Consider the following 25,494-nt stretch of genomic DNA (forward strand, 5'->3'; position numbering starts at 1 on the left):
AAATTGCCACTAAGGGTGTCAGGAAATTCCTGTGCACAATCCCAAAGTACACGTGAAAATCGGTGCACCATTTGTGACCAATTTTCCTTTCCAAACATGTGCATTACATTTGTTAAACATATTTTGCCCGAGAATCTGAAGCCCCTGGTAATGTTTATTTAGTCCTACTATATTTTTGAATAATGTGACTGGTCCTATCTGTCTAAAAATGTCCTACTGACCACTCAATTTCCTCAACATTTTCTGTAAACAACCACTTGATGGCAAATGAGGCGTTGCTAGGGGGGAGTTAGGGGGCTATAGCCCTAGATAGATGATCAAGGGCTGCAAGGAAAAGGCTATAGCAAGCCCTGAGTCCCTCCATTCCCGACATAAGCTTAGCCCCTGATCTTTTCCAGAACTAGCAACATCCCTGCAAATGACATTAAAGGCCTTGCACATTTCCTTTACTAGACCTGCACATGGTCTAGATAACTGTTAGGTACTGCAAATTACAATGTTCTATTAGCAGTCTTAAAGTTTATTACATTTCAAGTTTGCGTTGCAATAATCTTTCTGCCAACTGTGCGCTATGTTCCGCCGAAGAATGGATGTTGCTCACTATTTCATTTGATATGCAAATTTTGCTTATTACGCAAAAAAGGTTGGAGACTCCTGCTCTAAATACTTTGCTGTATTATTTGAAGTGTCGTCCTTAATACTAAAGCAATAGTGCAGTTTTATACAGTGCTTTGCTCATTGCTGAAACTACAGTGCAGTATTACTGGATGTGCTGTCACCAATGTTGCAATTACAGTGGAGTATTATTGGGTGCACTGTCCTCATCGCTGTAAATACAGTGCATTGTTCTTGGTGGGGATGTCCTCAATGCTATGACTACAGTATAGTATTATTGCAGGTGCTATCATCAATGCTGTAAGGAGTGCTCTCCTGAATTTTGTAAATGCACCACAGTATTTTATAGGAGGTGCTTTCCTCAATGCTGAAAATACAATTCAGAGTTACTGAAGATTCTGTTCTCAATGCTGAAACTGTGCAAAGCGTATTTTTGCAGCGCAAAGTCATTGCAAAATCAGGGCGAAGTCATTTTGTACTGCAGAAATGACTTTGTACTGACTTTGCACTGACGTTGCACTGCAAAAATACACCTTGCACAATTCCATGAATCATCAGGGTTTGTGATGGTAGTGCAAAGTCACTTTTCAGCAGTGCAAAATCACCTTGAATTGTGCAAATAAATTCCATGAATCAGGCCCATTGTGTATTGGAGGTGCTGTCCACAATGGTGCAACTACAATACAGTATGGGACTAAGGGAAAGGGGGTCATGAGAAGGGGCAAAACGGGCCTGGGGCAGCTAAAAGGGCTAAGGGGCAACAGAGGGGGCTAAATGGGACTGGGAGATTAAGAAAAAGGGCTAGGTGGAGCTCACCCAACTCTACTTCCAGTGCTTGCACGACAGAGTATTTGGAGAGTTCCCCTTCCAGTGCTTGCACCATAGGCAGTATTTGGAGAGTTGCCCCCTTCCAATGCTTCCCTGTTAGGCAGTATTTGGAGAGTTGCCCCCTTCCAGTGCTTCCCTGGTAGGCAGTATTTGGAGAGTTGCCCCCTTCCAGTGCTTCCCTGGTAGGCAGTATTTGGAGAGTTGCCCCCTTCAAGTGCTTGCCCGGTAGGCAGTATTTGGAGAGTTGCCCCCTTCCAGTGCTTCCCTGGTAGGCAGTATTTGGAGAGTTGCCCCCTTCCAGTGCTTGCCCGGTAGGCAGTATTTGGAGAGTTGCCCCCTTCCAGTGCTTGCACCAGAGGCAGTATTTGGAGAGTTGCCCCCTTCAAGTGCTTGCCCGGTAGGCAGTATTTGGAGAGTTGCCCCCTTCCAGTGCTTGCACCAGAGGCAGTATATGGAGAGTTGCCCCCTTCCAGTGCTTGCCCGGTAGGCAGTATTTGGAGAGTTGCCCCCTTCAAGTGCTTGCCCGGTAGGCAGTATTTGGAGAGTTGCCCCCTTCCAGTGCTTGCACCAGAGGCAGTATATGGAGAGTTGCCCCCTTCCAGTGCTTGCCCGGTAGGCAGTATTTGGAGAGTTGCCCCCTTCCAGTGCTTCCCTGGTAGGCAGTATTTGGAGAGTTGCCCCCTTCAAGTGCTTGCCCGGTAGGCAGTATTTGGAGAGTTGCCCCTTCCAGTGCTTCCCTGGTAGGCAGTATTTGGAGAGTTGCCCCCTTCCAGTGCTTGCACCAGAGGCAGTATTTGGAGAGTTGCCCCCTTTCAGTGCTTGCATCAGAGGCAGTATTTGGAGAGTTGCTCCCTTTCAGTGGTTACCACACTGGCAGTATTAGGAGAAATATAACTCAGCAATGGACTGCGACAAAAACACTAAAAGGCCTGTGCACAAAAAGTATTGTTCAACATTGAAGGCAGTAATGCAGGGTGTGCACACATTCCACTGGTTACATTGCAGGCAGTTATACAGGATATGCACTCACTCCAGTGCTTATGCTGCAGGCAGTAATGCAGGATGTGCACTCTATGCAGGCAGTAATGCAGGATGTGCACTCACTCCAGCGCTTATGCTGCAGGCAGTAATGCAGGATGTGCACTCTATGCAGGCAGTAATGCAGGATGTGCACTCACTCCAGCGTTTAGGCGTTCTCCTTTCAGCACTTAGATTGAGGTGATATAAAAATATGACAGGTACTTTTTTGGTACTTGCACTACAGGGCAATTTTAGATAACTTGCTACCCTGACAGCACTGATATCAGTGTTTGGGGAAGGGCTCCTTTCCCGTGCTTAGACTCCAACGCAGCGTTAGGAAAGATGGTTTTTCTTGAGTTGAGTGCCTATATTGTAAGGCACTATATAAGAAGGTGCCTCCTTCCAGTGCTTCTTCTGCAGGGCAGTATTAAGGAAAGTGGTTCCCTTCCAATACTTTTCCTTCAAGGAAGTATTAGGAAACTGCTCGCTTCCAATGCAAACACTACAAGGCCGTATTATGGAAAGTGCCCCTCCCCACGCTTACACTGTACACTGCAAGCCAGAGTTAGGGAAAGGGCCCCCTTCCTGCACTCACATTACAAGGCAGTGTTAGGGTAAGTGCCCCCACCCCATGCTTACACTACAAGGCAGTATTAAGGAAAGGGCCCGCTTCCGGCGTTCACACTGCAAGGCAGTGATAGGGAAAGTGCCCCTCCCCGCGCTTACACTGCAAGGCAGTGTTAGGGAAAGGGCCCGCTTCCGGCGTTCACACTGCAAGGCAGTGATAGGGAAAGTGCCCCTCCCCGCGCTTACACTGCAAGGCAGTGTTAGGGAAAGGGCCCGCTTCCGGCGTTCACACTGCAAGGCAGTGATAGGGAAAGTGCCCCACCCCGCGCTTACACTGCAAGGCAGTGTTGGGGAAAGGGCCCCCTTCCTGCACTCACACTACAAGGCAGTGTTAGGGAAAGTGTCCCCTTCCCGCGCTCACACTGCTAGGCAGTGTAAGGGAAAGGGCCGCCTTCCTGCACTCACACTACAAGGCAGTGTTAGGGAAAGGGCCCCCTTCCCGCGCTCACACTGCAAGGCAACACTAGTACGCGATCACGCTCATGTTCATTTCAGCATATATATTTATCTGAAAGTATCAGAGTTAAGGCCCGCGCCAGCCGCCATCGCTCCACAGCTCTACGCCTGCTCAACCGTCACTCTTCTGCACACACGCCCCTCACGAGCCCTAGCATTCCTTCTCCTTGCCCTAGGCAAGTAAATAATAATAATAATAATAATAGTTTAGCATTTATATAGCGCTACGAACGCTCAGGCATCTCAGCGCTGCTTATCATTACCCATGGTGTGTGGTGCTCATTTATCGACCTCGGAAGGATGAAAGGCTGAGTTTGGCTCTGACGGAATTCGAACCTGCGTCAGCAGGCTCTGCACAGATGTCAAAGCGTGCTATCGGAGCGGACGTTCCACGCACCCCCCTTCTCAATCATCCATTACCTAATTCATCTAATATTTCAGAGGCCTGCTCTTCCTGGTTCCCTTTCCCATTGGACCCCTTGTCACGCCTGTTCTGCTTCCTTTGAACTTGTGTGAGCTGTAGGTGTCACCCCATGAACCACATAGTCGCCCAAATGTCCAGGCGTCCTGAGGAGCCTAGGCGGTCTCCTCCGGGACCCTTTTGTCTCTTGTGGTCTGCAATCTTCAGCGTGGCCCTCTTCTTTCACCCCAGTGGCCCCCATTGCGGACTTCTGTGAGGGTCTTTTACTTGTACACAGTGCCACTCGACTTGTGTTCCCCACCCTACCATCTGTGGTGACAATTGCATCATGAAACAGTCCTGCAACCTTTAACCGCTTGGACCATGGCAAGGGTCCTCCTGCAGGGCCTGCAGCCGCTTTATTACTGCAGAATTCCCAATTCTCACTCTTCTCCTCTATAGCCCAACGTGACCTTTTGCCCGTCCTTGGATGCAAACCATGCTAACTGGAAAACAATATAGGGCCTGATACGAGTAGGGCGGTGCACGTTAAGTGCAGCGGCATTACCATATACTATCGCATGGGCGGAAAGTTGGAGGACGCACCTCCAGCTATGAGCTGAAGGTAAATCTGCCAACTTTATGCCCGATTTCGGTGGAATAACGGGGGCGGAATTACCACTGCGGTAATTCTGCCAAAATACCTCATGTACTCCTATAGACTACAATTAAATGGGGATTAACACCGCCACCCCCACTTGTAATCCAGCAGTAATACCGACGGAGCAAGTGGCTGTAACAGTAATTCTATTTGGTGGTATCTTTACTGTCGAAATACCATCAAACTTATAATGAGGCCCAATAACAGGTAGAATTAAAGCTTGTCAGAGTACCAATACGACCCGCTACGATATTAGGAAGGAAGTGGAGGAGAAGAGCCTGGTCACTTACTACATTTCTGCTTGCCCTACTAAAGAGCATGCCACAGCAGCATTAGGGGAAGTACCCAATTCCATTGCAAACTCTACAGGGATGCATTACTGCAGGTGCCCCGCTGGCAGCATTGATACCAGTGTTAAAAGTACACCTCTTAGTGTGCTTGCACTACAAGACAGTGATAGGGAGGATGTTTTTTCTCAGGGGCTTTAATTTCATTGGATTATGTGAGGTGGTGCATCACCTCCGATGCGACGAGACAGCTTTTGGGAACATACCCCCCTCGAATGTTGACACTACAGGGAAATGTTAAGGAAGTTGCTCTCTACCTAATGTTTGCACTACAAGACAGGTCTAAGGAAGGTGACTCCCCCTTCCAGTGCATACACCACAGGACAGCATTGGGTAATGTACTCTCCACTGGCACTGAGGGGAGTGAAGGATAAACAGCACCATCGACCAGTACTGCCAGTGAGCGCTGGATCTACCTCGGGATGCATGTTCAAACACAAGTGAAAATGCATGTCTTTGTAAAAGTAGAGATACCTTCATTCTTGCTAATGGATACTAGAGGTAACAGTATTCTTGCTACTTGATACTCAAGGTTTCCCCTTTTCTTGCCACCGGATACTAGAGGTGCCTTCATTCTTGCTAATGGATACTAGAGGTAACAGTATTCTTGCTACTTGATACTAAGTTCCCCCTTTCTTGCTACTGGATACGAGTGCTGCCTTCATTCTTGCTAATGGATACTGGAGGTAACAGTATTCTTGCTACTTGATACTAGGTTCACCTTTTCATGCTACTGGATACTAGAGGTGCCTTCATTCTTGCTAATGAATACTAGAGGTAACAGTATTCTTGCTACTTGATGCTAGAGGTTCCCCCTTTTCTTGGTACTCGATACTAGAAGTGCCTTCATTCTTGCTAATGGATACTAGAGGTACCAGTATTCTTTCTACTTGATACTAGAGGTTCCCCCTTTCTTGCTACTGGATACGAGAGGTGCCTTCATTCTTTCTACTGGACACTAGAAGTACCCTTGTTCTTCCTACTGGATATTAGAGGTGCCTGCATTCTTGCTAATCGATACTAGAGGTAACAGTATTCTTGCTACTTGATACTAGGTTCTCCCTTTCTTGCTACTGGATACTAGAGGTGCCTTCATTCTTGCTAATGCATACTAGAGGTAACAGTATTCTTGTTACTTGATACTAGAGGCTCGCCCTTTTCTTGCTATAGGATACTAGAGGTGCCTTCATTCTTGCTACTCGATACTAGAGGTGCCTCTTGCTACTGGACACTAAAGGTGCCATTGTTCTTCCTAATGGATATTAGAGGTGCCTTCATTCTTGCTAATGGATATTAGAGGTAACAGTATTCTGGCTACTTGATGCTAGGTTCGCCCTTTCTTGATACTGGATACCAGTGGTGCTTTCATTCTTGCTAATGGATACTAGAGGTAACAGTATTCTTGCTGCTGCTTGATGCTAGAACTTCCCCTTTCTTGCTACTGGAAACTAGAGGTGCATTCATTCTTGCTAATGGATACTAGAGGTTAAAGTATTCTTGCTACTTGATACTAAGTTCCCCCTTTCTTGCTACTGGATACTAGTGGTGCCTTCATTCTTGCTAATGGATACTAGAGATAACAGTATTCTTGCTAGTTGAGACTAGGTTCCCCTTTTCATGCTACTTGGTACTAGAGGTGCCTTCATTTTTGCTAATGGATACTCGAGGTAACAGTATACTTTCTGCTTGATACTAAAGGTTCCCCCTTTCTTGCTACTGGATACTAGAGGTGCCTTCATTCTTGCTAATGGATACTAGAGGTAACAGTATTCTTGCTACTTGATACTGGAGGCTCGCCCTTTTCTTGCTATTGGATAATAGAGGTGGTTTCATTCTTGCTACTCGATACTAGAGGTGCGTCTTGCTACTGGACACTAAAGGTACCATTGTTCTTCCTAATGGATATTAGAGGTGCCTTCATTCTTGCTAATGGATATTAGAGGTAACAGTATTCTGGCTACTTGATGCTAGGTTCCCCCTTTCTTGATACTGGATACCAGTGGTGCTTTCATTCTTGCTAATGGAAACTAGAGGTAACAGTATTGTTGCTACTTGATGCTAGAACTTCCCCTTCCTTGCTACTGGAAACAAGAGGTGCGTTCATTCTTGCTAATGGATACTAGAGGAGGTAACAGTATTCTTGCTACGTGAAACTAGAGGTTCCCCCTTTTCCTGCTACTGGATACTAGAGGTGCCTTCATTCCTGCTAACTGATACTAGAGGTAACAGTATTGTTGATACTAGAGGTTCCCCCTTCCTTGCTACTCGATACTAGAGGTGCCTCTTGCTACTGGACACTAAAGGTACCATTGTTCTTCCTAATGCATATTAGAGGCGCCTTCATTCTTGCTAATGGATACTAGAGGTAAAAGTATTCTTGCTACTTGACACTAAGTTCCCCCTTTCTTGGTACTGGATACTAGTGGTGCCTTCATTCTTGCTAATGGATACTAGAGATAACAGTATTCTTGCTACTTGAGACTAGGTTCCCCTTTTCATGCTACTTGGGACTAGAGGTGCCTTCATTTTTGCTAATGGATACTCGAAGTAACAGAACAGTATACTTTCTGCTTGATGCTAAAGGTTCCCCCTTTCTTGCTACTGGATACTAGAGGTGCCTTCATTCTTGCTAATGGATACTAGAGGTAACAGTGTTCTTGCTACTTGATACTAGAGGTTCCCCCTTTCTTGCTACTGGATACTAGAGGTGCCTTCATTCTTTCTACTAGACTCTAGAAGTACCACTGTTCATCCTACTGGATATTAGAGGTGCCTTCATTCTTGCTAATGGATATTAGAGGCAACAGTATTCTTGCTACTTGATACTAGAGGTTCTCCCTTTCTTGCTACTGGATACTAGAGGTGCCTTCATTCTTGCTAATGGATGCTAGCAGTAACAGTATTCTTGCTACTTGATACTAGAGGTTCCCCCTTTTCTTGCTACTGGATACTAGAGGTGCCTTAATTCTTGCTACTCAATACTAGAGGTGCCTCTTGCTACTGGACACTAAAGGTACCATTGTTCTTCCTAATGGATATTGGAGGCGCCTTCATTCTTGCTAATGGATACTAGAGGTAACAGTATTCTTTCTACTTGATACTAGAGGTTCCCCCTTTCTTGCTACTGGATACGAGAGGTGCCTTCATTCTTTCTACTGGACACTAGAAGTACCATTGTTCTTCCTACTGGATATTAGAGGTGCCTGCATTCTTGCTAATCGATACTAGAGGTAACAGTATTCTTGCTACTTGATACTAGGTTCTCCCTTTCTTGCTACTGGATACTAGAGGTGCCTTCATTCTTGCTAATGGATACTAGAGGTAACAGTATTCTTGTTACTTGATACTAGAGGCTCGCCCTTTTCTTGCTATAGGATACTAGAGGTGCCTTCATTCCTGCTAACTGATACTAGAGGTAACAGTATTATTGATACTAGAGGTTCCCCCTTCCTTGCTACTCGATACTAGAGGTGCCTCTTGCTACTGGACACTAAAGGTACCATTGTTCTTCCTAATGCATATTAGAGGCGCCTTCATTCTTGCTAATGGATACTAGAGGTAAAAGTATTCTTGCTACTTGATACTAAGTTCCCCCTTTCTTGCTACTGGATACTAGTGGTGCCTTCATTCTTGCTAATGGATACTAGAGATAACAGTATTCTTGCTACTTGAGACTAGGTTCCCCTTTTCATGCTACTTGGGACTAGAGGTGCCTTCATTTTTGCTAATGGATACTCGAAGTAACAGTATACTTTCTGCTTGATGCTAAAGGTTCCCCCTTTCTTGCTACTGGATACTAGAGGTGCCTTCATTCTTGCTAATGGATACTAGAGGTAACAGTGTTCTTGCTACTTGATACTAGAGGTTCCCCCTTTCTTGCTACTGGATACTAGAGGTGCCTTCATTCTTTCTACTAGACTCTAGAAGTACCACTGTTCATCCTACTGGATATTAGAGGTGCCTTCATTCTTGCTAATGGATATTAGAGGTAACAGTATTCTTGCTACTTGATACTAGAGGTTCTCCCTTTCTTGCTACTGGATACTAGAGGTGCCTTCATTCTTGCTAATGGATGCTAGCAGTAACAGTATTCTTGCTACTTGATACTAGAGGTTCCCCCTTTTCTTGCTACTGGATACTAGAGGTGCCTTCATTCTTGCTACTCAATACTTGTAACGCTCACCTGATTCCCGTAGAGGCGCCGGTCTTGACTGGGCGTATACCGTATCTTCAAAGGTGATGTGTAACACACGGCTGGCTCTTTGGGCTGGACCTCTGTGCACTGTATGTCTGGCTCGAAGGGTAAGATGTCTGCAGATAGAAAATGTGGGATTAATGAACTGGTTTATTGAATGTCTCTCTCTTCTTCCCTTTCTCTTCTCCTGTAGAACCCCAAAGGTTAACGCTCTCACCTTAGGTAAGTGAAAGCCGTGCTCTCCATCTGCCTCGAGGCAGGGTGCTGTAACCAGTTTCTTCACTGAATAAGGGGAGCAGGCCTCTTGACTTCAGAGGACTGCTGTCCGTCGTTTACTGCACGAACGGTAAGTTTCGAGTAATTCTAATGTCTTTAAAGTCTTTAGTAATGATGTCTCTTGTTTTGCAGGGTTCCGACGATGGCGGATGGCGGGCTGAAGTGAGTTGAAGATGGAGCCCGTGTGATGAATAGAAGCGCCTGGAAGCACATAAGTAAGCAATTGTTGCCTGCTTCACGATGCGCTCTAACTGTCTTTTTATTTTGCAAGTACAAGTTCGGGGCGGCTGCAGGGTGCCGGAATACCCACTGGGTTAGATGTGGAAAGGAGTAATGGCACGTGAGTATTAAAGTTCCCCAATGTCTTTAAACGCACCTTGTTTTGTCTTTCAGATGCGGGATGCAGCGCCGAAGGCCTCCGGAGCGTGAGAAGAGTTGGTAAGCTTTTGTCTTTCAGATGCCGGAATGCAGTGTGAAGACCTCCGGAGCGCACGAAGAGTAGGTAAGCCTTTGTCTTTCAGATGCCGGAATGCAGCGCGAGGCGTTGGTGACAGCCGATGGACCAGGTAAGTGAAGAGCTGTCACTGAAGACCGTAATGCTTACCTGTTCTTTCTTGTCTTTATAGGTGTTGCTGAAGACTGGATTCAGGATGGTAAGCCTTTTTCCTTAGGCCCAGGATCAGATGCAGAAGACACGATGAGCGTTCTGTTGCTGAGGATGCAGAATAACGCAAAGCAAGATTCATCCATCGGGTGTGGTTTAAATAGCCTCCTGTAGTGCTTAGGTGTCTCCTTCCACAGCCACGCCTAGGTAAGAAAAGAGTTCCTGCTTTCCAGAAGAGTTCCAGTGTTCTGAATCTAGGGAGTGGCTCCTGCCCCACCCAACAGGAAAAGTAGTTCCAAACAGAAGAGGATCAGAGACTCAACTGGCAGGCAAGTAAGCAGCATGGTCTGCTGCAGGTAAGTCCACCCAAGCATTATGAGCCCGGCGCTTCCAGCGCTGGGACTGGGCATATTTATGAGCCTGGTGCCACTGGCGCCAGGACTGGGTCCAAAAGGTCCCAATTGGGACTGGTTGGCACTCGGAAACCTGGGTTATGGATCTGCTTCCAAGGGAGTTGGGAAACCCTGACCTTTTGGAAGCAGAGATCATGACAGTACCCCCCCTCAATGCCCCTCCCAAACCGGGCTTCTCCGGGGGTTTTGGCTTGTCAGGAAATGTTCGGTGAAATCTTTTGATTAGGCGAGGAGCGTGGACATATTCAGCAGGTTCCCAGGATCTCTCTTGGGGGCCGTAGCCTTTCCAGTCAATTAGGTAGAATAGTTTAGATTTGGAGATCTTGGAGTCCAGAATGCTTTTGACTTCAAACTCGAGTTCTCCATCAACTAGGATAGGTTTTGGAGATTTGGTTAGTCGGGTTTGAGGTTGCACGGGTTTTAATAGAGAGACGTGGAAGACCGGATGTATCTTCATGTGCGGGGGCAAGTCCAACTTGACCGCTACTGGGTTTACTATGATAGTGATGGAATAGGGACCAAGGTATCTTGGGTTGAATGTGCGTGGCCCTTTTAGAGGTAGATATTTGGTGGATAACCAGACTTGATCCCCTACTTGATATTGAGGGGCTTCCTTCCGATGTTGATCTGCTCCTTTCTTGTATTGTTCTTTAGCCCTTTGAAGGTGAGAAACAGCTTCCTTAAAGGCTTGGGTGATTGTAGAATGCAGGTAGCCTACTGCTGGTGTTTCAAGATCTTGGAGGGGATCCAACTCCGAGGTTCGAGGGTGACTGCCGTACAAAAGAAAAAACGGGGTTTTCCCAGTTCCCGAATGGTTATTGTAGGCATATTCGGCTATCCAAAGGATGTCTTTCCAAGTTTTTTCAGTTTGTTGCAGCATGCAGCGTAAATACTGTTCCAGAGTTTGATTGGTCCTCTCGGTTTGTCCGTCGGTCTGAGGGTGGTGACTGGTCGATAGTCTCACATCAATTTGAGCCGACCGACAGCAACTTCGCCAAAAATGAGAAATAAATTGACTACCTCGATCCGAAATTAGTACCGAAGGAAAACCGTGCAGTCGGACGATGTTTTCGAGAAATTCTCGGGCCAGAGTTGCTGCTGTTGGCAAGCCTTTGAGCGGAATGAAATGCGCCATCTTGGAGAATAAGTCCACGATTACTAGAATCGTATTGTATCCGGAGCATGGAGGTAGATCGGTGATGAAGTCCATAGAAAGTGTATGCCAAGGGCGAGGTGGGATGTCAATAGGGCGTAAGAGGCCTGCTGGTCTTTCCTTTTGACTCTTGTTTTGGGCGCATACTCCACAGGACATTATAAAGTCTCTGATATCTTTTTTCCAAGACGGCCACCAGAAGTAGCGCTTGATCTTTTCTGAGGTCTTGGCCATACCGGGATGTCCTTCCATTAAAGAATCGTGATAACAAGAGATTACTTTTTTCTGTAAATCTGTGCTGGGTAGGTATAATCGTTCTTGGAAATACAATAAGTTGTCCTTTACTGCAAAGTCCTTTCCCTGCAGATGCCAATTCTGTATGTCTGCTGGAGTTACAATTTGCCTGGCTTTATCCTTAACTTCCTCTATGGATTCTGTGGCGATTACACCCAGAATTCTTTGTTCGGGAATGATTGGTACAGGTTTAGGGTTGATCAAGTGTTCTTCCACTCCCATCCGAGAAAGGGCATCAGCTTTACCGTTTTTTGTACCAGGTCGATAGGTAATTATGAAGTCAAACTCGGCAAAGAATAATGCCCAACGGAGTTGTCTAGAGGATTGGGCTTTTGCAGTTTTCAAATATTGCAGGTTTCGGTGATCCGTAATCACAGTAACGGTGTGTCGGGCCCCCAGCAGATAATGCCGCCAAGCCTTAAAGGCAGACTTGATAGCCAGAAGTTTCTTGTCAGTAATCGTGTAATTGATTTCAGGAGGCGAGAATTTGCGGGACCAAAATGCCACGGGATGCAACTGATTGGTTACCGGGTCCTTTTGTGATAGAACTGCCCCCATGGCAAGGCTTGAAGCATCAGTTTCCACGATGTAGGGGAGTTCGGGGCGAGGGTGTTTTAAGATTGGTGCAGAGATAAATTTAGTCTTCAAATCCTGGAAAGCTTGTTCCGCCTCGGTAGACCATTCAAAACGTTTGTTTTTCTTTAACAAGGCAGTGATGGGATGGACTATTCGAGAGAATTCGGGGATAAACCTGCGGTAAAAGTTAGCGAAGCCTAACATGCTTTGCACACCTTTTACGGAGGATGGTGATGGCCATTTGAGAACTGCATCGACCTTCTTTGAATCCATACGCACTCCGCCAGGTGATAATATGAATCCCAGGAATTCAACTTCAGTCACGTTGAAAACACATTTTTCCAACTTAGCGAAAAGTTTGTGTTGACGCAATCTTTCGAGGACCATTTTCACGTGTTTCCGATGTTCAGATTCCGATGAAGAATAAACGAGGATGTCGTCAATGTAAACAACAACACACACATCTATGAGCTCTCTGAGGACATCGTTCATAAAATATTGAAAGGCGGCCGGGGCATTACAAAGTCCGAAGGGCATGACCTGATATTCAAATAGCCCATACTTGGTGCGGAAGGCCGTCTTCCATTCATCGCCCTCTTTTACTCGTACCAAGTGGTAAGCTCCTCTAAGATCCAGCTTTGTATATATGCATGCTTTTCTGACTTGGTCCAGGAGTTCAGGGATCAAAGGTAACGGATATCTATTCTTAACGGTGATCTGGTTCAGGGAGCGATAATCTATACAAGTTCTAAGGTCTCCTTCCTTTTTTGGAACGAAGAACAAAGCTGAAGAAGCAGGGGACTTGGAAGGACGAATAAACCCATTTGCCAGGTATTGATCCAGGTATTGTCGAAGGTGAAGGTTCTCAGGCTCGGTGAGGGCATAAATTCTACTACAAGGAGGAGTAGATCCAGGTATCAGGTCGATCTGGCAGTCATAAGACCTATGAGGAGGTAGAGAGTTAGCCTGATCCTTCCGGAAAACATCTTGGTATTCTAGGTATTCGGGAGGTAACTGGGGAGTCTCTGAAGAAATTTCTGCCAGTGCAACACCAGGTGAGGGTGACAAGTAGAGACACATTCTGGAAACTGGACCGTTCTTGCTCGCCAATCGATCAGAGGATTGTGTTTCTCTAACCAAGGTATTCCTAGAATAATCTGAAACTGAGGGGCCTTGATCACATCGAACACGATCTTCTCATGGTGTCCATCTTGACTTACTAGCGTCACTTCTTGAGTGGTATGCGTTACTGGCCCGGAGGCTATCTCCGTACCATCCACCGTAGTAATGACGTCCTTTACAGCCTTGGGACAAAGAGTTAGATTCATCCTCAAAACCATTTCATGATCCACATAATTGCCGATGGCACCGCTGTCGACGTAAGCTTCAATTGCATGTAATCGATCCGGATTATCAGGGCTAATGAGGACCATAGGTATCACGAAATGCGAGGTCACGGAACTGGTTTTCACGCTCGGCAAGAGGACCTCTATTCTTGTCGGGCGAGGTCGTTTCCCTGCTCAGAGTTTGTAACTTTGGTAACTGCAGCTCCTACTGCCTTCTTGGCAGGTTTCACCGGACAGTCTCGAAGAAAGTGCCCTGAGTTTCCGCAATAGAGGCATAATTGCAACTGTTTTCTCCTTTCCCGCTCCTTTTGTGTTAGAGGACCTTTCAGACCCCCTATTTGCATGGGTTCCCCGGAGTCTACTCCTTTGGAAGGAGTTGGCGGTTTGGAAAATACTCGAGCATCAAACTTGGAACGATCGGCCTTCCTGTTCTGCAGTCTGTGATCTATTTGAACGACTAAGTCTATATAGTCCGAACAATCTTGTGGGGGATTCACTACTTGGGCTAACACATCTTTGAGCTCTCCGCGTAGACCTCTATAAAACAGCGTAATCCTTTTGTCCTCAGGCCAGTGAGTTTCCACTATCAGTCTGTTGAAAGACGCAATATAAGCCAAAAGGTCTTGATTACCTTGTCGCAATGAAAGAAGCTCATTGTCCAAGGCCTGCCCCTGTGAATGTCTTGCGAACAGTTTTTCCATACTGAGCTGAAAAGCTTGAAAATCATGGAGGACCGGATCATCTTGATTTACTAGAGGGATCGACCAGTCTGCCGCATTGCCACTAAGGTACGAAAGCACGAAAGCTACTTTAGCTTGATCAGTTGGAAAGGCTGCTGGCCGGCATAAGAAATGCAACCGGCACTGATTGATAAACACTGCAAACCTCTTTGGGTCACCAGAAAATCGTTCGGGCGGAGCCAGAGGTACATTCCCAGGTAGGTTGATCTGCACTTGATTCATAGAGGATGTAGAAGGAAGATTTCCCCCAGATGCGGGTAACGGGGTCTGTCCGGCTTGTGACTGTAGCAATTGTCTAGCGAGATCATCTGTTCGCTCCTTGGAAATAATCAGTTCCCTTCTTAGAGCGTTCGTTTCCTGACGGGCTGCATGCACTTCTGCCCTTAGTTCCCCAAGTAACTGGGCTAGCTGGTCGGTATCCGAGGTTTCCATAGCGCCTGGACGGGAGTTTTGTGGTAGGCTTTGCGTTCTGTAACGCTCACCTGATTCCCGTAGAGGCGCCGGTCTTGACTGGGCGTATACCGTATCTTCAAAGGTGATGTGTAACACACGGCTGGCTCTTTGGGCTGGACCTCTGTGCACTGTATGTCTGGCTCGAAGGGTAAGATGTCTGCAGATAGAAAATGTGGGATTAATGAACTGGGTTATTGAATGTCTCTCTCTTCTTCCCTTTCTCTTCTCTGTAGAACCCCAAAGGTTAACGCTCTCACCTTAGGTAAGTGAACGCCGTGCTCTCCATCTGCCTCGAGGCAGGGTGCTGTAACCAGTTTCTTCACTGGATAAGGGGAGCAGGCCTCTTGACTTCAGAGGACTGCTGTCCGTCGTTTACTGCACGAACGGGCAGTTTCGAGTAATTCTAATGTCTTTAAAGTCTTTAGTAATGATGTCTCTTGTTTTGCAGGGTTCCGACGATGGCGGATGGCGGGCTGAAGTGAGTTGAAGATGGAGCCCGTGTGATGAATAGAAGCGCCTGGAAGCACGTAAGTAAGCGATTGTTGCCTGCTTCACGATGCGCTCTAACTGTCTTTTTATTTTGCAGGTACAAGTTCGGGGCGGCTGCAGGGTGCCGGAATACCCACTGGGTTAGATGTGGAAAGGAGTAATGGCACGTGAGTATTAAAGTTCCCCAATGTCTTTAAACGCACCTTGTTTTGTCTTTCAGATGCGGGATGCAGCGCCGAAGGCCTCCGGAGCGTGCGAAGAGTTGGTAAGCTTTTGTCTTTCAGATGCCGGAATGCAGTGTGAAGACCTCCGGAGCGCACGAAGAGTAGGTAAGCCTTTGTCTTTCAGATGCCGCAATGCAGCGTGAGGCGTTGGTGACAGCCGATGGACCAGGTAAGTGAAGAGCTGTCACTGAAGACCGTAATGCTAACCTGTTCTTTCTTGTCTTTATAGGTGTTGCTGAAGACTGGATTCAGGATGGTAAGCCTTTTTCCTTAGGCCCAGGATCAGATGCAGAAGACACGATGAGCGTTCTGCTGCAGAGGATACAGAATAACGCAAAGCAAGATTCATTCATCGGGTGTGGTTTAAATAGCCTCCTGTAGTGCTTAGGTGTCTCCTTCCACAGCCACGCCTAGGTAAGAAAAGAGTTCCTGCTTTCCAGAAGAGTTCCAGTGTTCTGAATCTAGGGAGTGGCTCCTGCCCCACCCAACAGCAAAAGTAGTTCCAAACAGAAGAGGATCAGAGACTCAACTGGCAGGCAAGTAAGCAGCATGGTCTGCTGCAGGTAAGTCCACCCAAGCATTATGAGCCCGGCGCTTCCAGCGCTGGGACTGGGCATATTTATGAGCCTGGTGCCACTGGCGCCAGGACTGGGTCCAAAAGGTCCCAATTGGGACTGGTTGGCACTCGGAACCTGGGTTATGGATCTGCTTCCAAGGGAGTTGGGAAAACCCTGACCTTTTGGAAGCAGAGATCATGACAATACTAGAGGTGCCTCTTGCTACTGGACACTAAAGGTACCATTGTTCTTCCTAATGGATATTGGAGGCGCCTTCATTCTTGCTAATGGATACTAGAGGTAACAGTATTCTTTCTACTTGATACTAGAGGTTCCCCCTTTCTTGCTACTGGATACGAGAGGTGCCTTCATTCTTTCTACTGGACACTAGAAGTACCATTGTTCTTCCTACTGGATATTAGAGGTGCCTGCATTCTTGCTAATCGATACTAGAGGTAACAGTATTCTTGCTACTTGATACTAGGTTCTCCCTTTATTGCTACTGGATACTAGAGGTGCCTTCATTCTTGCTAATGGATACTAGAGGTAACAGTATTCTTGTTACTTGATACTAGAGGCTCGCCCTTTTCTTGCTATAGGATACTAGAGGTGCCTTCATTCTTGCTACTCAATACTAGAGGTGCCTGTTGCTACTGGACACTAAAGGTGCCATTGTTCTTCCTAATGGATATTAGAGGTGCCTTCATTCTTGCTAATGGATATTAGAGGTAACAGTATTCTTGCTGCTGCTTGATGCTAGAACTTCCCCTTTCTTGCTACTGGAAACTAGAGGGCATTCATTCTTGCTAATGGATACTAGAAGAGGTAACGGTATTCTTGCTACTTGAAACTAGAGGTTCCCCCTTTTCTTGCTACTGGATACTAGAGGTGCCTTCATTCCTGCTAACTGATACTAGAGGTAACAGTATTGTTGATACTAGAGGTTCCCCCTTCCTTGCTACTAGATACTAGAGGTGCCTCTTGCTACTGGACACTAAAGGTACCATTGTTCTTCCTAATGGATATTAGAGGCGCCTTCATTCTCGCTAATGGATACTAGAGGTTAAAGTAATCTTGCTACTTGATACTAAGTTCCCCCTTTCTTGCTACTGGATACTAGTGGTGCCTTCATTCTTGCTAATGGATACTAGAGATAACAGTATTCTTGCTAGTTGAGACTAGGTTCCCCTTTTCATACTACTTGGTACTAGAGGTGCCTTCATTTTTGCTAATGGATACTCGAGGTAACAGTATACTTTCTGCTGGATACTAAAGGTTCCCCCTTTCTTGCTACTGGATACTAGAGGTGCCTTCATTCTTGCTAATGGATACTAGAGGTAACAGTATTCTTGCTACTTGATACTGGAGGCTCGCCCTTTTCTTGCTATTGGATACTAGAGGTGCTTTCATTCTTGCTACTCGATACTAGAGGTGCGTCTTGCAACTGGACACTAAAGGTACCATTGTTCTTCCTAATGGATATTAGAGGTGCCTTCATTCTTGCTGATGGATATTAGAGGTAACAGTATTCTGGCTACTTGATGCTAGGCTCCCCCTTTCTTGATACTGGATACCAGTGGTGCTTTCATTCTTGCTAATGGAAACTAGAGGTAACAGTATTGTTGCTACTTGATGCTAGAACTTCCCCTTTCTTGCTACTGGAAACTAGAGGTGCGTTCATTCTTGCTAATGGATACTAGAGGAGGTAACAGTATTTTTGCTACTTGAAACTAGAGGTTCCCCCTTTTCTTGCTACTGGATACTAGAGGTGCCTTCATTCCTGCTAACTGATACTAGAGGTAACAGTATTGTTGATACTAGAGGTTCCCCCTTCCTTGCTACTCGATACTAGAAGTGCCTCTTGCTACTGGACACTAAAGGTACCATTGTTCTTCCTAATGCATATTAGAGGTGCCTTCATTCTTGCTAATGGATACTAGAGGTAAAAGTATTCTTGCTACTTGATACTAAGTTCCCCCTTTCTTGCTACTGGATACTAGTGGTGCCTTCATTCTTGCTAATGGATACTAGAGGTAACAGTATTCTTGCTACTTGATACTAGAACTTCCCATTTTCTTGCTACTAGAAACTAGCGATGCATTCATTCTAGCTAATGGATACTAGAGGTACCGTATTCTTTCTACTTGATACTAGAGGTTTCCCCTTTCTTGCTACTGGATACTAGAGGTGCCTTCATTCTTGCTAATAGATACTACAGGTAAAAGTATTCTTGCTACTTGATACTAGAGGTTCCCCCTTTCTTGCTACTGGATTCTAGAGGTGCCTTCTTTCTTGCTACTGGACACTAGAGGTACCATTGTTCTTCCTATTGGTTAAAGGTGCCTTCATTCTTGCTAATGGATACTAGCGTTAACAGGTATTCTTGCTACTTGATACTAGGTTCCCCCATTCTTACTACTGGTTACTGGAAGTGCCTTCATTCTTGCTAATGGATACTAGAGGTAACAGTATTCTTGATACTTGATGCTAGAGGTTCCCCCTTTCTTGCTACTGGATACTAGAGGTGCCTTCATTCTTGCTCATGGATACTAGAGGTAACAGTATTCTTGCTACTTGATACGACAAGCAGTGTTGTTACCGGCATGGTCAGCCCAACGCCAAGGGTCATGGCTAAGAATATTTAAAAGGAAAGGGAAAAACGTACCTTTCTCCTGTCCTGCTACGCCACATCTACAGTAGAGGTCAATTTTCAGTGTTGATTACGAAAACGTAATCGACACTGAAAGTGCACACCTGTAGAAGATGCAGTGTCAACGGGCAGGAGAAAGGTGCGTTTTTCCTTTTTTTTTCTTAGCCTATAGCAACTGCGTGTGGGTACTCACGATGCTAAAGACTGTATAGGGAGGAGGTGGAAGCGAGGAAGGCACAGGGCAAGGGGGCACAGCCATTATACCAGAGTATGCAGTTGCGTTCCAAGCTCCGTGATTGGCTGGCACGCCGCCCAGGGTGCCAATGGATATTAAAGGTTCATCCATGCTTGCTACTGGATACTAGAGGTGCCTCCATTCTTGTTGCAGGACATGAGAGGTTCTCCTTTTTTGTTGCTGGGCCCTAGAAGTGGCATTATTCCTAGTGCTTCCTAAGAGAGGTGTATTCATTCTTGCGGCGGGTAACTAGAGGTGCCATCATGCTTTCTACCGGATATTAGAGGGGTCTTTATTCCTGCTCAATTGAAAGGCCGGAGTGAAGCGCGGCTTCCTTAACATTGGAGGTGCTGCTGTTGCCGGCCCGGCAGGGACAGCCCGCCATCAGAGGTTATGTTGTCATTAGCACACATGAAGAGCACACATCAGTGCTAAAGGCTCTTTTCAAACAAACAGAAATAAAACTCACTAGAGAGATCCCGGAGGCTGTGATGCACTGGGCAAGCCGATGTTTACGAGCATGATGCCATCATCAACATGGAAAAGGGACCTCCAGTATTCCATCTAGTAAGTTTTCCTATCGATTCTTTGTCCCAAAAAGAGCCTTTAACACCCTGTCACAGATGGACAGACTAATGTAATATATTTGAGGTCATTTTATTTGATTTCGACAATAAGCACATTAGGGGGACTTGGCTATGACTCTCTCGAATTTCCCTTGGGTTCCCTGCCCCCTAGACAGGGCACCCCAACCCCACAGTGTCCCTGATGTCACACTATGAATGGTAATCCCTACTGTCTGAAACTGGCATGGATAACCTAAATTCTGTGACCTTCTCTAACTCCGATCATTTTCTAAGGCACTCCAGATCTCTGTGTCTGTCCAACTTTACAGATTCTCTCCGCTCTCTCCTTTCTCCCTCATTCTATGTCTCTTTCTCGCTCTCTCTGTCCCTCTCTCTCTCCCACTCGCCAGCTCTCTCTCTCTTTCTCTCCCCCTCTCTCTCTCCTCTTGTCACCCCCCACTCTCTACCGCCGCTCTCCTCCCCCTCGTTCTTACTAGTCACCCACTCTTCCTTTTACTGATGCTCCTCTACTTGTCTCACTCACCCCATCTCTCTCTACTCCTCTTCTCTTCTCTCCCTCCCTACGCTCTACTCTCGATCTCCTCTCTCCCTCCTCTCACCTTCAGCCCCCGAGTCCCAACACCCTGTCTTCTCCGTGTCCTGATCTTTCCACACCCTCTCCTCCGGTCTCCTCCTACTATATTCCTCCTTTGCTCACCCCCTCACGATTACCTTCACTCTCCCACCAGTCTAGTCACACTCTCCCATTCTCTCAGACACTTACCTCATTTTCCATAGACTTCGCCTCACTCTCTCTCAGATACCTCTCACGCACTTCACAATACCACACTGAGTTCGTACCACTCTCTCTCACACAGAATGCATTACCTGCACTCTTTCACACCATTGCCACAATCTCTACAGCATTGCTTTCCATCGTCCACTCTCCACCGCCTGGTCTCTTGATCCACCAACTGTCCTCCTGACCTCGCCCAAACACTGTTCATCCATAGGCCGTGCTCTGTGCTCTCCCCTGGGTTCCATTGATCTTCCCAGTCACCTGCTCAGTGGAGCCATCCTCCTACTGCTCTTTCCCCATAGGGTTACAGTTGCTTTTCACATGTTTCAAATGTCCTGGTAAACCCTGCCCCTTCTTGGTCTTCAGTGTTTAAAATGTTGCGAGCTCGTTTTCACTAAGTTAACTTCCAGGGCCAGCTGAACAACTTCGCCCCAACCCTGGGGTAGTACCGGCTCTGGCAGTGACCTGGTAGGCAGCTTACCTAAGCCTGAGAAGGGGTGCTGCTCTGGCAGGGTCATGACCCTGTCACAGCCCAACTGTAGTCTTCATGGGAGCCAACAATTGTGCAGGTGGGTGTCGAGCAGCCCATCTTCACATCTTGACCAATCAGCATTCAGGCTGCTCCCAACCTGGGCTCATACCTGTGAATACAGCCTGCATTCCTAGCTCTGTGATTGGCCAGCACCCGCCATCAAGGTTCTAATGTGGCGTTAAGCCCCCGTTCCAACGGATGGAATGGGGAAGGGGGTAACGCACGAGGACCATTAACGAGAGCTCCGGGCAATTACCCCTGTTGCAGCCCTTGGAACAGGAGCTTGACGTCATTAGCCCCCCCCCTCCCGGGTTACAAATGTGATAACCTGGGGTGCTAAAAAAGTATTTCCCGTCATTGAACAGGGCGCCTCGCAGGTCCCGTTAAATAACTGGAAATACTGTGCTAAAATGGCCTTCCCTTTCCATAGTGGCCGGAGAAGTTGGGAAGCTGCGGCGCCGGCAAGTAGGTGGGGTTGGGGAGGGTAGTGGTTCAATGGGAAAATAAATAAGGGCACAGAGGGTGGGGGAAGATGGCGACCGGGGGAACCAGCCGTCGGCGGCTTGGAACGCGGGCTGAGATTGCAGGTTTCAGCCTGCGTTGCTAACCACCTGATTGGCTGGTTCACCGTACCGGGTGCTAATGGACACTAGAGGTGCCTTCCTTCTTGCTACTGGATATTAGATGTGCCTTCACATTTGCTGGTACACAATACACCCCTCATGATGTTCCTTCTATTTTACAGGTAGCGCTGATCTCAGTGTCTGACTCTGCAAGCCCTGTACCACCTCATGGGCATTTGGCGGATAAGGCGGACAGTGTACCCTCAGACTCCCTGCAACTTTGGGGGTCTCCCGCGGCACACGGCAGCCCAGGGGTTGAAGGAGTGAAAGGTAAGCAGAGCACGAGTCTTGCAACATCTTGCTAATGTTTAATGTCTGACTGAGTCTGATGAGAGGCTCTAACGTGATTGGGGTGTTGGGGATAGTTGGATGGTCTAGCAGATTGGACAGAACGAAAGACAGGTTGGCAACAGGTATACAGACTTTGAGTGATCCGTGAATTCCAACTACTCACAACTGGGACCTACGGCACCTGGCTACGCTGGATCTGGGCCACTGAATTGCCATGGGCTACCAGCGACCATCTGGCACCACTTACATATCAGTTATATTTAATGCACAGGTTTAGCAAGGCCAGGAGACATCCCTGTAACATAGTTTAAGAGCTTGTGTCTCAGTCGTTAATGGTGTTGACAGCAAAAACATGTGGTATTTTAAATAACATTTGTTTTTGAAATACCACCTAATTGTGCGTTGGGATTGCACTTTGTACCCTAGTCTGTAAATATCCCATGCGAGTACAACTCATAATTATTATTTTTTTAAAGGGGGTATTAAATGCCACACATCTTTACTGTTACCACCATACCCGTAACAAGGTCCTAAGTGAACAAGGAGCAGGGCATTGGGTGAAAGCTACCTATGTGAAAAGGTGTTGCCTACCCCTCCTGGTATCTCTGGCCCCATAGGCAGGGGAACTGGGGGGGGGCGAGGGTAGGATCGTTGAGAGGGAGTAGCTGAAGCACAAGGTAACCATTTCCTGCCTCCAGAAAGAAAGGACCTGATGCATTGGGCTGGAAGTGGAGAGGAAAGAGCCTGGCAGAGGCCCTGATATATCTGGAGGTTAAAGGATGAACCCTGATCTACCCCCCCCCCCCGCTCCTGTTCTGCATCACTGGGGAAATCCGGCATGTATCCGCTGTATATCTGTCTTACCACCTAACCCCCCCCCCCCATCCGCCTCCCCCCCACTGCCGATATGGACCGCATTCCTTATATAGACAGAGGGTCATGTGGCCCTGGGGAGGGCTGCCACACAGATGAAGCAATCTGAGCCAGAGGGCTGGTGAGGCTGCATGGTCAGGTAGGGCGGCAGCAGCAGTGCCTGGAGTGGCTGGCAGACAGCACCGGGCACAGAAAGAAATGTGCCCAGGACCAGCAAACTCTAATCTGCCAGTCGAATTGCAAAATCTGGCAGCAATGGCAATACGTATCAATTATTAGTATTGTCATGGTATTTATGGTATTTGTTGATTGCGGACCTGGCTTTGAGAAGCAACTGAGCGCTTTACAGAGGCATACAACGGTACAGATGCACAACTGAGCGCTTTACAGAGGCATACAACGGTACAGATGCACAACTGAGCGCTTTACAGAGGCATACAACGGTACAGATGCACAACTGAGCGCTTTACAGAGGCATACAACGGTACAGATGCACAACTGAGCGCTTTACAGAGGCATACAACGGTACAGATGCACAACTGAGCGCTTTACAGAGGCATACAACGGTACAGATGCACAACTGAGCGCTTTACAGAGGCATACAACGGTACAGATGCACAACTGAGCGCTTTACAGAGGCATACAACGGTACAGATGCACAACTGAGCGCTTTACAGAGGCATACAACGGTACAGATGCACAACTGAGCGCTTTACAGAGGCATACAACGGTACAGATGCACAACTGAGCGCTTTACAGAGGCATACAACGGTACAGATGCACAACTGAGCGCTTTACAGAGGCATACAACGGTACAGATGCACAACTGAGCGCTTTACAGAGGCATACAACGGTACAGATGCACAACTGAGCGCTTTACAGAGGCATACAACGGTACAGATGCACAACTGAGCGCTTTACAGAGGCATACAACGGTACAGATGCACAACTGAGCGCTTTACAGAGGCATACAACGGTACAGATGCACAACTGAGCGCTTTACAGAGGCATACAACGGTACAGATGCACAACTGAGCGCTTTACAGAGGCATACAACGGTACAGATGCACAACTGAGCGCTTTACAGAGGCATACAACGGTACAGATGCACAACTGAGCGCTTTACAGAGGCATACAACGGTACAGATGCACAACTGAGCGCTTTACAGAGGCATACAACGGTACAGATGCACAACTGAGCGCTTTACAGAGGCATACAACGGTACAGATGCACAACTGAGCGCTTTACAGAGGCATACAACGGTACAGATGCACAACTGAGCGCTTTACAGAGGCATACAACGGTACAGATGCACAACTGAGCGCTTTACAGAGGCATACAACGGTACAGATGCACAACTGAGCGCTTTACAGAGGCATACAACGGTACAGATGCACAACTGAGCGCTTTACAGAGGCATACAACGGTACAGATGCACAACTGAGCGCTTTACAGAGGCATACAACGGTACAGATGCACAACTGAGCGCTTTACAGAGGCATACAACGGTACAGATGCACAACTGAGCGCTTTACAGAGGCATACAACGGTACAGATGCACAACTGAGCGCTTTACAGAGGCATACAACGGTACAGATGCACAACTGAGCGCTTTACAGAGGCATACAACGGTACAGATGCACAACTGAGCGCTTTACAGAGGCATACAACGGTACAGATGCACAACTGAGCGCTTTACAGAGGCATACAACGGTACAGATGCACAACTGAGCGCTTTACAGAGGCATACAACGGTACAGATGCACAACTGAGCGCTTTACAGAGGCATACAACGGTACAGATGCACAACTGAGCGCTTTACAGAGGCATACAACGGTACAGATGCACAACTGAGCGCTTTACAGAGGCATACAACGGTACAGATGCACAACTGAGCGCTTTACAGAGGCATACAACGGTACAGATGCACAACTGAGCGCTTTACAGAGGCATACAACGGTACAGATGCACAACTGAGCGCTTTACAGAGGCATACAACGGTACAGATGCACAACTGAGCGCTTTACAGAGGCATACAACGGTACAGATGCACAACTGAGCGCTTTACAGAGGCATACAACGGTACAGATGCACAACTGAGCGCTTTACAGAGGCATACAACGGTACAGATGCACAACTGAGCGCTTTACAGAGGCATACAACGGTACAGATGCACAACTGAGCGCTTTACAGAGGCATACAACGGTACAGATGCACAACTGAGCGCTTTACAGAGGCATACAACGGTACAGATGCACAACTGAGCGCTTTACAGAGGCATACAACGGTACAGATGCACAACTGAGCGCTTTACAGAGGCATACAACGGTACAGATGCACAACTGAGCGCTTTACAGAGGTATACAACAGTACAGATGCATAAATGGAGTGCTTTTCATAGGTAACAACAGAACAGATATACAGCAATGCTAGTGGTTATGATTGATTCAAAACCATCGACTTCTCACTTTTCGGTGTTGCATAGGACTTAACCATAAAGGCATCTCAGGTCAGATGCTGCCTTCTAAGTGCAAGCAGCTGAAAGAGACATGCCATGAAGAAACAACGGTCCCTGCCAGGTCTGTAGGGAACTCACTCAGTAGAGGTGTGTACCCGCAACTCACTCAAGAGAGGTGTTCCCCGGCAATAA

The 25,494-nt window shown here is 47.1% G+C and overlaps 1 protein-coding gene and 1 long non-coding RNA gene across 7 annotated transcripts in view; one reads left to right on the forward strand and one right to left on the reverse strand.

Moving 5' to 3' along the window:
• The window catches only part of EMID1 (EMI domain containing 1), a 949,835-nt gene that overhangs the window by 431,352 nt on the left and 492,989 nt on the right, over window positions 1-25,494 (forward strand). For all 5 annotated transcript variants that reach the window (XM_069619253.1, XM_069619249.1, XM_069619250.1 and 2 more), the window contains exon 6: window positions 21,802-21,949. In XM_069619253.1, coding sequence (XP_069475354.1) covers window positions 21,802-21,949 — 148 coding nt within the window. The remainder of the gene's footprint in view (window positions 1-21,801; window positions 21,950-25,494) is intronic.
• LOC138492227 (uncharacterized) overlaps window positions 1-25,494 on the reverse strand; it is a 397,170-nt gene that overhangs the window by 225,506 nt on the left and 146,170 nt on the right. The window lies entirely within an intron of this gene.

This window comes from Ambystoma mexicanum, chromosome 10, assembly GCF_040938575.1.
Source record: "Ambystoma mexicanum isolate Mex_15411 chromosome 10, UKY_AmexF1_1, whole genome shotgun sequence".
Classification (NCBI taxonomy): Eukaryota; Metazoa; Chordata; class Amphibia; order Caudata; family Ambystomatidae; genus Ambystoma; species Ambystoma mexicanum.